This window comes from Fukomys damarensis, unplaced genomic scaffold, assembly GCF_012274545.1.
Source record: "Fukomys damarensis isolate Sample0158 unplaced genomic scaffold, DMR_v1.0_HiC HiC_scaffold_17, whole genome shotgun sequence".
Taxonomy (NCBI): Eukaryota; Metazoa; Chordata; class Mammalia; order Rodentia; family Bathyergidae; genus Fukomys; species Fukomys damarensis.
Window position 1 is genome coordinate 45,253,942 of NW_022900929.1, and position 12,368 is coordinate 45,266,309.

At 42.8% G+C, this 12,368-nt stretch overlaps 2 protein-coding genes across 2 annotated transcripts in view; one reads left to right on the plus strand and one right to left on the minus strand.

Moving 5' to 3' along the window:
* Rpgrip1 (RPGR interacting protein 1) overlaps positions 1-6,272 on the plus strand; it is a 56,480-nt gene extending 50,208 nt beyond the window's left edge. The window contains exons 22-25 of the mRNA XM_033765063.1: positions 699-891; positions 2,975-3,059; positions 5,354-5,484; positions 6,109-6,272. Coding sequence (XP_033620954.1) covers positions 699-891; positions 2,975-3,059; positions 5,354-5,484; positions 6,109-6,221 — 522 coding nt within the window. The 3' untranslated portion in view covers positions 6,222-6,272. The remainder of the gene's footprint in view (positions 1-698; positions 892-2,974; positions 3,060-5,353; positions 5,485-6,108) is intronic.
* A 252-nt stretch (positions 6,273-6,524) lies between these two features.
* Supt16h (SPT16 homolog, facilitates chromatin remodeling subunit) overlaps positions 6,525-12,368 on the minus strand; it is a 36,865-nt gene continuing 31,021 nt past the window's right edge. The window contains exons 23-26 of the mRNA XM_010637830.3: positions 10,436-10,565; positions 8,849-8,978; positions 8,538-8,615; positions 6,525-7,804 (exon numbers count right to left, since the gene is read on the minus strand). Coding sequence (XP_010636132.1) covers positions 7,659-7,804; positions 8,538-8,615; positions 8,849-8,978; positions 10,436-10,565 — 484 coding nt within the window. The 3' untranslated portion in view covers positions 6,525-7,658. The remainder of the gene's footprint in view (positions 7,805-8,537; positions 8,616-8,848; positions 8,979-10,435; positions 10,566-12,368) is intronic.

Consider the following 12,368-nt stretch of genomic DNA (forward strand, 5'->3'; position numbering starts at 1 on the left):
AAAAAAAAAAAAAAAAAAAAACCAAAACAAAACAAACAAAGAAGATGGAAGATGAGGAGGAGGAGGAGGGGAGGAAAGAGAAAACAGCAGTGATTCTGAAGTAGAGTGGGAATCTCTGAAGTCACTGTGTGGGGTAGTCTGTGGCACGCACATAGGTGGGCAGCAGAAGCAGCACCAGACAGCTCTTTGCCACAAATCTCCAGGGTCACTGGGCAGGTCACCCAGCTCCTAACCTCAGGAAAATGTTGGACAATCTCTCTCCAGATTTTTGTTTTTGTTTTTTTGAGACAGGATCTCACTATGTAGTTGAGACAGACCTGGAACTCACCATGTAGCCCAGGCTGGTCTCAACTCACAGCGATTCTCCTGCCTCAGCCTCCCGAGTGCTGGGATTACAGGCATGTGCCACCACACCCAGCTCTCTCCAGAAATCTTGATTCTTTCTCTTTAGAGATGGCCAGGAAAAGCTGGTCTGGAGAAATGATTTGCTGGGAGATGGAAACTGGATTCTCTTCACAAACCTCCCCAGAGATGAGCTGTGGTAATTCAGTGATGTACTGCTGCCAGTTAAGTCCTGTGTCTACGAACCGATCCTCAGGGAGAGCAACACCAAGTGGTTTTTAGAGCAATGAGTTAATTGGGAGTCGGAGCACTTGAAGCCTCTCTAACCTCTGGACAATAAATGGTTTACCTATTAGGATTCAGAGAAAATGCGCATTGAAATCGTCTCGCTGGCCTTCTACCCAGAGGCTGAAGTCATGTCTGATGAGAACATAAAGCAAGTGTACGTGGAGTACAGATTCTGCGATCTGCCCTTGTCTGAGACAGAGACTCCGGTATCCCTGCGGAAACCAAGGGCAGGAGAAGAGGTCTACTTCCACTTCAGCAAAGGTAAGGCATCCTGGGTGGGTAGCAGCCAGAGGGGCCAGACATGCGCTGAAGTTTGGATTTCTGACGGGGTGATCCGACCTTTTTTCCTTTCTCTTTTTTAAAATTGTGGTGTTGGGGAAGTGAACACTGGTGATGAACTACTTCCCTGGCCTGATTTCAACCATTTTATCTTATTATATCACCTACAAAAGCAATACATACAAATGGTTTATTTCTTTGTCCTTTTTTTCTTTTGAGACAGGGTCTCACTATGTAGTTCAGCCGGGCCTAGAACTCACTGTGTATCCGAGGCTGACTGAACTCTCAGTGATCCTTCTGCTTCAGCCTCCTGAGTGCTGAGATTATAGGTGTGCACCACCGCAGTCAGCTTTCTTTCCTTTTTCCCTCCCTCCCTTCTGCCTCTCTGTTTCTTCTTTCTTTGCAATACTAGGTATTGAACTCAGGGGATCTTTGCACTGAGCTACATCCCCAGATCTTTAAAAAAACATTAAAAAATTTTTTTTTGAGACAGTCTTGTTAAACCATTAAGTTTCCCAGGCTGGACTTGAACATGTGATCCTCCTGCTTAGCCCTAATGAGTGTTGGCACGTGCCACCACACCCAGCTGCTTTATTCTCTCTCTCCCTCCCTCCCTTTTCTTCCTTTTTTTTTTTTGAGAAGGGTCTCACTATGTAGTTGAGACTGACCTGGAACTCACTGTGTAGCCCAGGCTGGTCTCGAACTCACAGTGATCCTCCTGCCTCAGCCTCCCAAATGCTGGGATTACGGGCGTGTGCCACCATGCCTAGCTTTTTTCTTTTTCTTCCTTCCTTTCTTTTGATGCAAATATTTACTTATTTATATTTAATTTAAAACATTTATTAATACATGTATATGGTAATAGTGATTCCATTCACTGGGGTATTGGTACATGCACAGAACACATCTTAATTATTTTTATTTCTCCTTTCCTCTTCCTAGCCCTCATTTCTTAATTCCCTTCCCATTTTAAAGAGATGTTTTAATAGATCACATTTTGGAGTAGCTTTTATTTTTATTTCTTTGGTTTTTTTTGAGACAATATATATAGCCATATAGTTCGGGCTGGCTTTGAACGGACTGTGTAGCCCAGGCTGATCTCGAACTCATGGTTATCCTCCTGCCTCAGCCTCCTGAGTACTGGGATTACAAGAGTATACCACCAGGCCTGGCTTGAGTAGCTCTTAAGGAAATCAATATTTAAAGTAAATATTTTGCGAAACTCAAGCATGTAATCCCTTTTTCTACTGTCATAGTTGATAAGTGGATCAATAAAGAAATCAACATTGAAAACATTTTCACAAGGGGAAAAAATGAGAACCGAGACCTGTCATGTAAAGGTACAAGATGCCAATAATGAATGTAACTGTACTGTATCCCTAAAATGTACCAATAAACTCAATGAGAAAAAAAAATAACAACCACAACACAAAGAAAAAAACATTGAAAACATTTTCATTTAAAGTTTTCATCTAGCTGGGCATGGTGGCGCACGCCTGTAATCCCAGCACTCGCAAGGCTGAGGCAAGAGGATGGCTGTGAGTTCGAGACCACCCTGGGCTACTAGTGAGTTCCAGGTCAGTCTCAACTACACAGTGAGACCCTGTCTCAAAAAAACAAAAAGTTTTCATCTGCCTCTTCAGTGCAGTAGGCAGTGTCAGTCTCAGAATCTGAAGGTCCTGTCTTTAGCATTAAGGCATTGAACCTCAGAGGGGGCATTTCAGTTTTAGCCAGGCCTAGTGGTACTAAGGAGGCTGAGGCAGGAGGATAACATGTTTTAGCCTAGCCAGAGCAATTATTTTTAAAAATGCTGAGAATGTAGCTTGGTACAAGGCCTTAGGTTCAATCCCACTCTGCAGTACATACATACAGTAATAAAGCAGCCCCAGATGATAGGTACACGGATGGGCAGAGGTATATTCAATAAAGCTTTATTTATTAAAGCAGGGAGCCAGCCTATGGGCCTGGAGGCCAACCTCTACTTTAGGTCACTGTTTTACAAGCATCCGTTATGAAAATCTTTGTGCCTGAATAGCAACTGTGTGTGTTTGTGTTTTTCTCTTAGTGATTGACCTGGACCCTGTGGAGCAGCAAGGCCGAAGGCAGTTCCTATTTGACATGCTGCAGGCGCAGGATCCAGAGCAAGGCCAGTACGTATCTGCTTTGAGAGAAAGGAGAAATTCAGACAGGAATTCAAGAGTGGGAAGGTGGCATGTGCCTGTGCTCCCAGAACTCAGGAGGCTGAGGCAGGAGGATCATTCCAAGTTTGAGGCCCTTGAACCTACATAGTGACAAGTTGTCTTAAAAACAAAACCAACAAAAAGTTGGGAGTTTAATTTTGTGCTGAACCTGATTTTTTTTTTTTTTTTTTTTTTTTTTTTTCTTTTTTTTGGTACCGGGGATTGAACTCAGGACCTTGTGTTTGCAAAGCAGGCAGCCGAACCATTGAGCTACATCCCGGGCCTGATGCTGATTTTTTCAGGAACTTAAGTTAATTTTCTGAGTGAATTCCTATTTACTTGAGTCTGAATGCATGTGACTGCTAAAGCAATTCTTTAGTGTGTGCTTTCAGCTCGTTGTCTCACTGGTACCTGCCCGATAGGCTCTTGTTTCTCACTGCTGGGAATGGAGCCTGGGGCCTCCCATGAGCCAGCCCAGTGCCAGTGCTCTACCACTGAGCCACGCCCCTGCCCAGATGGACAATTTCGGGGTGGTTTATTCCAGTCTTAATGGTGCTCCCCACACAATGGCAGACTGCTTTGACTTTCTGAGGTGACTTGATTCGTTTCTCACACACGCAGCGCTGCCAGCTTACCAAATACTGTGCCTTTACAATCTCTTTGCATTTAATTTTTTTTTATGGGAATATTCTAAATTCTAGCTATCATTTGAAGTTTTAGAAAAGGCAATTACCTCTATTAAACCTATGAGAATGCCTCCTTTTAGTTTGGAGATAACAGATGCATGGGACTTACATTTAAAAAGCCATTCATTCATTATTTGGCCAAAATTCAAATTTTGTGTTTTTGTTTTTTCAATCTGGGAACACTTCCTCTATGTGGGTCAAAAATGATACAGGACTGGTGTTAATCTATCATTTCCTGAAGGCCCAAGAAGTTACTTAATCTGGTTCCATTACCTGTCAGTCACAGAAAGGTCTGGAAGGAGTCGGTTGAACTAGGGACTCTGACTCGAGCCCCCGCCCCTGTTTACAGGCAACGTGGAGATGGAGTGATCTGGTCATTTGCCTTTTGTGCTAATAGTTTACTTTTAGTATTTTAGCATTAGAACATCATCATCCTTTATTCCCTTATAGTGCTAATTCTTTTCTACTCCATTTAAAAATTTTTTTACGGTATTTGTGCAGTGCTGGGGATTGATCCCAGGGCCTCCCTTGTGCATGCTAGGCAGGTATTCACCCTAACCCTCTACTCAACTTTAGATCGGGGCTGGGGATTTCGCTCAGTAGTACTGCATCTGCCTTGCAAGCACCAGGTCTTGAGTTTAACCCCCTGGACTGCAAAAACAAAAACACAACTTTAGATTGCGATTGATTCTGCCTTTGGGTGGGGGGTGTTTTTGTTTTTTGAGACAGGGCTTCGCTATATAGTTCAGGCTGGCCTGGAACTCTGATCCTCCTGCCTCAGCCTCCTGAGTGCTGGAATTACAGGCACGCACCACCAGGCACAGCTGCTTTTTCTCTGCTAGTGTGGCACAGCATATCCTGGTTTTGTACACTGGCAGAGCTGGTTAGTCTCAATTCTTACATTTACTAGTTCTAGGATCTTTGCGTTACTTGAAGGCTCTAGAGAATAAAACTGCAATAAGGGCCTGGGATTTAGCTCAGTGGTTCTGCCACTTGCCTGGCAAGTACAAGGGCCCAAGTTCAATCCCTGGTACCAAACAAAAAACTGCAATAGAGTTTGAAGTAGAACGCTTATCCTCATGCTTAACAGTAATGCCATTGACCACTCCTCTCCTGGGAGCACAGGTGGGAGTATCATCCCTGCACATTATTGGACATTTGGATGATACAGGAACATAATCACAAATGAGTATTAACAGGTTGAGGATATATATCCTTTTGCCTAATACCTTTTATTTAACCATGCTTAGTTATGTGGTTTGCTTTTGAAGACTGAGTCTCTCCAGGTTAATTCAGGCTGGCCTTGAACTCAGGTCATCCTCCTGCCTCAGCCTCCTCAATCTGGGGATTATAGGTACGTGTTAGCATGCCTGGTTTGAGTTTTGACGAAATTAACTAAATTATTCTGAGTGTTTCCTTTTCTTATGTCCTGTTGCTACTTAAATAATTTCTCACCTCTTCTGATTGCCCATTTGTAAAATGGAGGGAAGAGAAGGTGAGTTAGGGAAAACATTATTATTTATAATTACTTTATTTTTAAAGCAGTGAATTAAATGTTTTTTTTTTTTTTATTTCTAGTTTAAAATTTACAGTAGTGAGTGATCCCATGGATGAAGCAGCAAAGGACTGTGAAGAAGTAGGTTATGTGTATCTTGAACTGTGGCAGATCCTTGAATCTGGAAGAGACATCGTGGAACAAGAGCTGGAGAGTAAGTCGTTCAATTTTTGTGCTTCTCAGTTGCATTTATTTCTAAGGAAAAACATCCTAATAATGAGTAATTGTTTCACCTTTAAAGTACAATTACCATGTAAAGTTGATAAAATGCTGGCTGTTTGTGTCATTTCTGGATTAAGCATCAAAGTAGCTGGTTGTTTCCAGGCAGGGTAGTGCACACTTGTGATCCCACCATTTGGGAGGCTGTCAGGAGGCTCACTCAAGTTCAAGGCCAGCCCAGGCTCCATAGTAAGACCCCATCTTAAAGTCACTTGTGTATTTTAGCCCTCCATCTTACCTTATGATTAGAATTTAAAGGGCTACCCCTGCCCCAGTATTGGGGATTGAATCCAGGGCCTTAGTATTGAGCTACATCCCAAAGTCCCTCCCACTTTTTTCAAAATTTTGAGACAAGATCTTGCTCAGTTCCCAGGCTGGGCTCAAACTCTCTGTCCTCCTGCCTTGGCTTTCCAGAGCGCTAGGGTTCCAGGCATGCAACAGCAAGCCTAGCTTCCAAGTCCCCTTCACTGCAGCTGGCAGAAGTGACAAGTATGAGGTATTAGTCTTTAACTCAATGTTGCTGCCACCGCCACCTGACCCTTTCTTTCCTTCCCAACAGTTGTCAGCCCCGAAGACCAGGATGTAGCAATAGGAAGGCTGAAAGTCTCCCTTCAGGCAGTTGCAGCCCTCCATGGCATTTACCAGGAGATGACTGGAGATCTGTTGTCATGAAGGACCAACACACATCCTTCCATTCTAGTGTCTCTGAGGGAACAATAAAGTCTCTTACGAATTAACTTGCTATACCTATGTTGGCTGGGATGTCTGGATCTGTCAACCTGAAGTTTAAAGTTTAGGATGATCAAAGTTCATTTTTGTGACACTAGCTGGACAACACATTTCCTTTCACCTTAGTGCTTTACCAGGAGAAAAGCAGGGCTCCTTTCATGGACTTCAAAAGGAACGGTCATAAAAGGCAAATTTACAAAAACAAAACTAACAAAAACCCCACAGTTTATTTATCTTTTAGTTTTTCCAAAATTGAAAATATCAAGTTCTACTGCTAAGGAGAAAAAAACATAAAACAAACAAACAAAAAGTCTGAGCCCTCCCCCCTTCTCTTAAGTCACAGAACATGGAAGGAAGTGCAGTGGGGAAGGTGGGTGCAGAGAACCAGGAGGAAGGAGGGCAAGAGAAACGTCCCACACGTAAAAAGCCGTTCAACAGAAACTGATAAATACAGGACAATGGCAGGGCAGGTAAAAACAAGGAGCAGCAGTGCAAGAGGCTGTGTTGTAGATATGGCCTCCCTTCCTCTTCTCTTTCCTCCACAGGCAATGCTAGGCCCAAGGCTTAACTCGTTCCTTCGAGATCTAAACGATGACTTCCATGAGCCTCCCTCTAGATTTCACTTGAAGCAGTGCAGGAGGCACACAACCATTCTTCCTTTGACACATCAGAAAAGAGAAACAGTGGTAATTTTGCCTTCTATCACTGTATCATGTATGAAATTTTAAGAAGAAACAGCCGAGGCAGGGAGTGTCACTGCTTCACGTCTTCCAAGGTGGCAGAAATACCTCAGAATCTGCACGAAGCAAGAAACCAGGAAAACTCAGACGAAGGCATCAGCCCAATCTGCCTCACTAGCTCAAGTTGTAGGGTTTATCATAATCGTTAGCAAATTCTAAGAACCTTTTCTTGAGTATTGCAAAGATGGAACCTAAAAGAGACGTGAGGAAGGTCACAGCAGTGGGGGAGGATGAAGGACTGGAGCTGCTGGTCAAGAACCATAGTACAGGAGGTTAAGGTCACCTTGTACCACTGTCTTGGAAATACAGCTTTGAGACACCAAAGACGTCAGAAGCCACTGATGTCCCGGCAGGAGGTGACAGGAAGAGAGGAATGAACGGTATTAACAGTGGGAGCCTCCAGCCTTCTTCAAGAACACCTCCTCCCTTGCCATCTGAATGGGGCCATCAGCACGTGTCCTGGTGGTCCTGAAATTCCCAGAGTAGACTGACTGGTCCACACAAATGGCCCCTAAACCCATAAACACAAACGGCAGAACTTCAAAGAAAACAAAAGAAAAAAACCCAGTTTCTATGTCATGTAAAATTTTCCGGAGTTGGCTGGAGAAGAAGAGTGGAGCTCAGAGCCAAAGTTCAGGTGTTACTTCCTCTTTTTCTTGGGTGGTGCAGAGCTGTGTCTGGAACCACGGTTAGAGCCACGGCCTGAACTGTGTACAGATGCCTTCCTCTTCCGGCTCATACTTCGACTCTGTTCTTCTTCTTCCTCATAGCGACTTTCACGGTCCGCTAAACAGAATGAAGAGCTATTATTAGTTATATTTAGTTACCTAATGCTCCTGGCAGGCATGAGACAGCATGGACAATTTACTCAGTCACTAGTTATGTGACCTAAGGCAAGTGCTTAAAATTTGACTCTTCGTTTAATCAAGTGATAAGGAATTATTTAAGAATTAAAGAAGCTATCCTATCATGGTATTTGGGTTACATCAGGTAATAAATATTTCCTCTTCATCTTTAACTTGTGTTTGCAGTTTAGTTTCAGAGAAACTAGGTAAGGGTTAGCACGACAAAGACATTCCAAACTTGGAGCCTTAGATGACTACATGGTATAATTGGCTATGAGCAAACCAGGGGCTTGGGCAGAGGCAAAAAGCATCCGCCTAGGCAGTCATGACCACTTGAGAAAGTATGGAGACAAAGCCCGGACCTAATTTCTTCTCTCCTTTGGTCTGTTATAGCTGTGGCTTCAAATCAGATTTATGTGTTCTTCTGTTACTCTCATTAGGCTGCTAATACTAATAACTCAAAATACAGAAATGTGGTAGAAACTTTTTTTTGTACTCCTAAAAACAGGGTCTTGTTACTGTTGCTCAAGCTGGCCTCCAACTCCCAATCCTCCTCTGTCTCAGCCTCCCTAGTGTTAGGGTTACCGGCATGTACTACCACATCTGGCTAGAAATTTATACATAAATGGGTAAAGAAAAGAATAAGCCAAGCAAAAACAGAATCTCTTTTAAACCTTTTCGGGCTTCTTCCTCCAGTTCATCCCAGTCTTTGCCACTCTCTTCTTCACTGCCCAAGGATCCCTTGGAGTAGTCTGGAATAGTAACAATAATCACACATCAGCCATGCCAGTATGGAATGACACAATTCTCCTCTTCACAAAGTGCTTCCAGGGCTGGGATTTAGCTCAGTGGTTCCAGCACCTGCCTCGCAAGCGCAAGGACCTGAGTTTGACCCCTGCTATCAAAAACAAAAACAAACAAGAAGTGCTTCCAGAAATCAAATTAGATTAGGAAGCCATGCAAACTTTTTGTTATAAAGACTAACCTGATTCTTCTGCTTCAGATGAGTAATCCTCATCACTGTCCTCCTCTTCCTCTTCATAGTCATCCTCAGAAGGATTGAAAGTCTCATCTTCGATTTCAGACTCTGAATCCCCTTCTTCAGCATCACTCCCCTGGTTAAGTTAGAACATAATGATATTTATTTATTTTACCTTCTACCGAATTAACCAGTTTAGTATCTATGGTACCACTAGCATTTTACACCAAAAAAAACAAAAACCCCGAATCACCAAGAGATAAATGACTAGTCGTCTCATATTACTGATAAGCTAAAGTTGTTAGATCATTTCAACATCTAATTCATAGTTCTTTTTTGTGCTGGGGACTGATCCCTAGTCTTTTTTTTTTTTTGGTTTTTGTTTTGAGACGGTCTCACTATGTAGTTGAGACTGACCTGAACTCACTATGTAGCCGAGGCTGGTCTCGAACTCACAGCAATCCTCCTGCCTCAGGTGAGTGCTGGGATTACAGGCGTGCGCCACCACGCCTGGCCTGATCCCTAGTCTTGTACATACCAATTTTTATTTCTGAAAGGATCATTTCATCCTTCCTTGCTAAGACGGATTAAGGACAGAAAGACTAATAATGCATCATGCAAAGGTGTTTTTATAAAATGCCCTAAATCCAGCCCCCATACTAAGAAACTCAGTGAAGAAAAGTTTCTGTAATATCAACGAACTCTGCCATTGGCTACCAATGCCCCATCATCTTATCATTTATAGTATAAACCCTTAAAGTTGAGGTTCAGAGTGTGCCCCAGCAATATGGCAGGTTTCCAAGTAGCCAATTCAAGAGCGTTACTCTATTTTCCTTGCTGCTGATTGGCTACAGCTCTGTAATCCATCTCGAGCAGATGCACCAGCATTCCCATGTTGTAATAGGCTGCTATACCACATGTAGCTATCTCACAGCTTCTCAGTTTTTTTTTTTTTTAAACAGGGTCTCACTATGTAGTACTGCCCAGGAACTCACTATGGAGACCAGGCTGGTCCTGAACTCGCAGTGATCCTCTTGCCTCAGCTTCCCGAGTGCCGGGATTGCAGGTGTGCACCACCACGCCCAGCTTAGTTTTGTTCTTCTTAAAGCCCTAAGATCCCTAAGATGCTGCCAAAATGCCGTGCTCCCTAAGGTTTTAGAAATATAGTATTTAGTTAAATTAAATTATATACCTGTGGGAGACACAGCATTTTTAGAGTTTAAGACTATAAAAATAGGCATTTATAGGGCTGGGGATTTAGCTCAGCGGCACTGTGCCTGCCTCACAAGCGCAAGGTTCTGAGTTCAATCCCCAGTACGGGGGGTTGGGGGACATTTATAAGCATTTTTCTGACCATAACTGCAATATGTGGGTTTTCATAATTCTCAGGTGCTCTAGAAGTGTCATCCCTGCTAATTTCAGGGGTCTACTGTACCTGCAAGAGCACTCTGAAGACAAAGAAATACCAAGCTATGTTCAGTGTTTCTCCTAGCTGCTCTGGCCCTCATGTAATATCCCTGTGCCATTTTGCTACCTGTCAGAATGGGAGCAGGCGATACTGTATCCCGGGAAAGAAACCCCACACTCACGCACCTCACCCTCAGGTTCCAGGAAAGACCAGCCACCCTGCTCGAAGAAGCCTTCAGGGTCATCCACGATGGTCTTCATGATTTTGGTCCAGTTGAGGGACTGTACTCCTTCTGTGTACTTTAGGTCACAGGAACTGAGAAATGACATTACAAAACCAGCATCAATCTTGTATCCTTCCTGGAAATGCTCAGTACCACCCCGGTCACTGGTGTCCCTGGGAGAACAGATGCTCTTTGCTCTGTGCCATGAGCACACGCACACCTGGCTGCCCACTACTCTCCCACAGCAAACGCTGGAAACAGCCACTGTCTGGCTACAGTCACATGTCCCTCAACCGAGGCTGAGTTCATTTTCCTTACTTCCATTTCCCTTACACATGGAGTTCCCTCCCTGCCCTTCATTCAGTCTTAACTCCTACGCTCCCTCCTTGCTTTTCCCTCTCTTCCATTCATTCCACACTTATCTGTGAACAATCAGGTTCTAGAATATCTGCATAGAAATGAGATATTTTGGGAGCAGGACCTGAAAATTCACTTTTGTTTTTTATAACCACTGAAGTTTTTTTTTGTACCGGGGATCGAACTTGGGCCCTTTCACTTGCTAGGCAGGTGGTGGAACCACTAAACCAGATCTCCAGCCCTCCATTGAAGTATTTTGGATCAGTGATGAGCAACCTATGATACTAAGGAAGGAAAATTTATATTGTGAGAGGATTAATCATCTATTAATCCAGTGACAGAGTTTCAAAATACATGAAACAAAATCTGATAGAAGTACAAAGAGAAATAAGGAAATAATTGCAGCATAAGATCTCAAAATCATCTTAATTTTGACACAAAGTATATAGAGAACAGCTATGTGTATGTAGCTACCTACACAGTGAACTGGGATGTAGTTCAGTGATAAGGGTACTTGCTTAGCATGGAGGCCCTGAGTTCAATCAGCAGCCACAGTGCTGCTGGTGCTGCCACCACCCAAAGAGAACACAGAAGACTTGAACACAATCAATTTGATATTTACAGTAGTTTTCACAAAAAAGCGGTAGAACACTCATTCAACTCAAATATACAGAGAAAATTCTTTTACGTAATGTGCTGGGTCACACAAACCTCAACACATTTAAAAAGACTAAAATTGTACAAAAAATGTTCTGCAATCTTCAGAGAATTAATTTAGATATCAACAATGTAAAGAATTTCCAAGTAATTGCTGATATCCCAAGGCAAGGGGTCAAGAAAACTGATAAACCAGTAGCCAGAATGACCACAAAGAGGACACAAAAATGTAGATGACCCTAAATGATCCTATAGCTATTTGAAAAAACTGAATGTATAATTAGAAACCATCTAACAAAGAAAACTTGCGGGGTGTGGGGGCGCATGCCTATAATCCCAGCACTCAGGAGGCTGAGGCAGGAAGATCACTGTGAGGTTAAGACCAGCCTGGGATACCCAGTGAGTTCCAGGACAGTCTCAACTACATAGTGAGACCCTGTCTCAAAAAACAAACAAACAAACAAAAAACTCAGGCAGAAAGCTTCACAGATATGCTACATATTTAAGACAAAACTAGTATCAATTGTACACATCCTCTCCCAGAAAACTGAAGAGGTACCTTATTCTATGAGGCTAATATTAATCTGATACCAACCTGATCAAGACAATTCAAGAAATATTCCTCATTGACACAGATACAAAAATCCTCAACAAAACATTAGTGTATTAGATCTAGGACTATATGAAGAGTGAAAGATCAACAACAAAAGAAGATTGATTCTGAGAAAGCAAAGCTGGCTTAAAATTAAAAAGCAATGAATAAAAGGGGGGGCAGGGATTTAGCTCAGTGGTTCTGCCACCTACATCACAGCACAGGACCTGAGTTCCATCCCCAGTACAAAAAAAAAAAAAAAAAAAAAAAAAAAAAAAAAAAAAAAAAA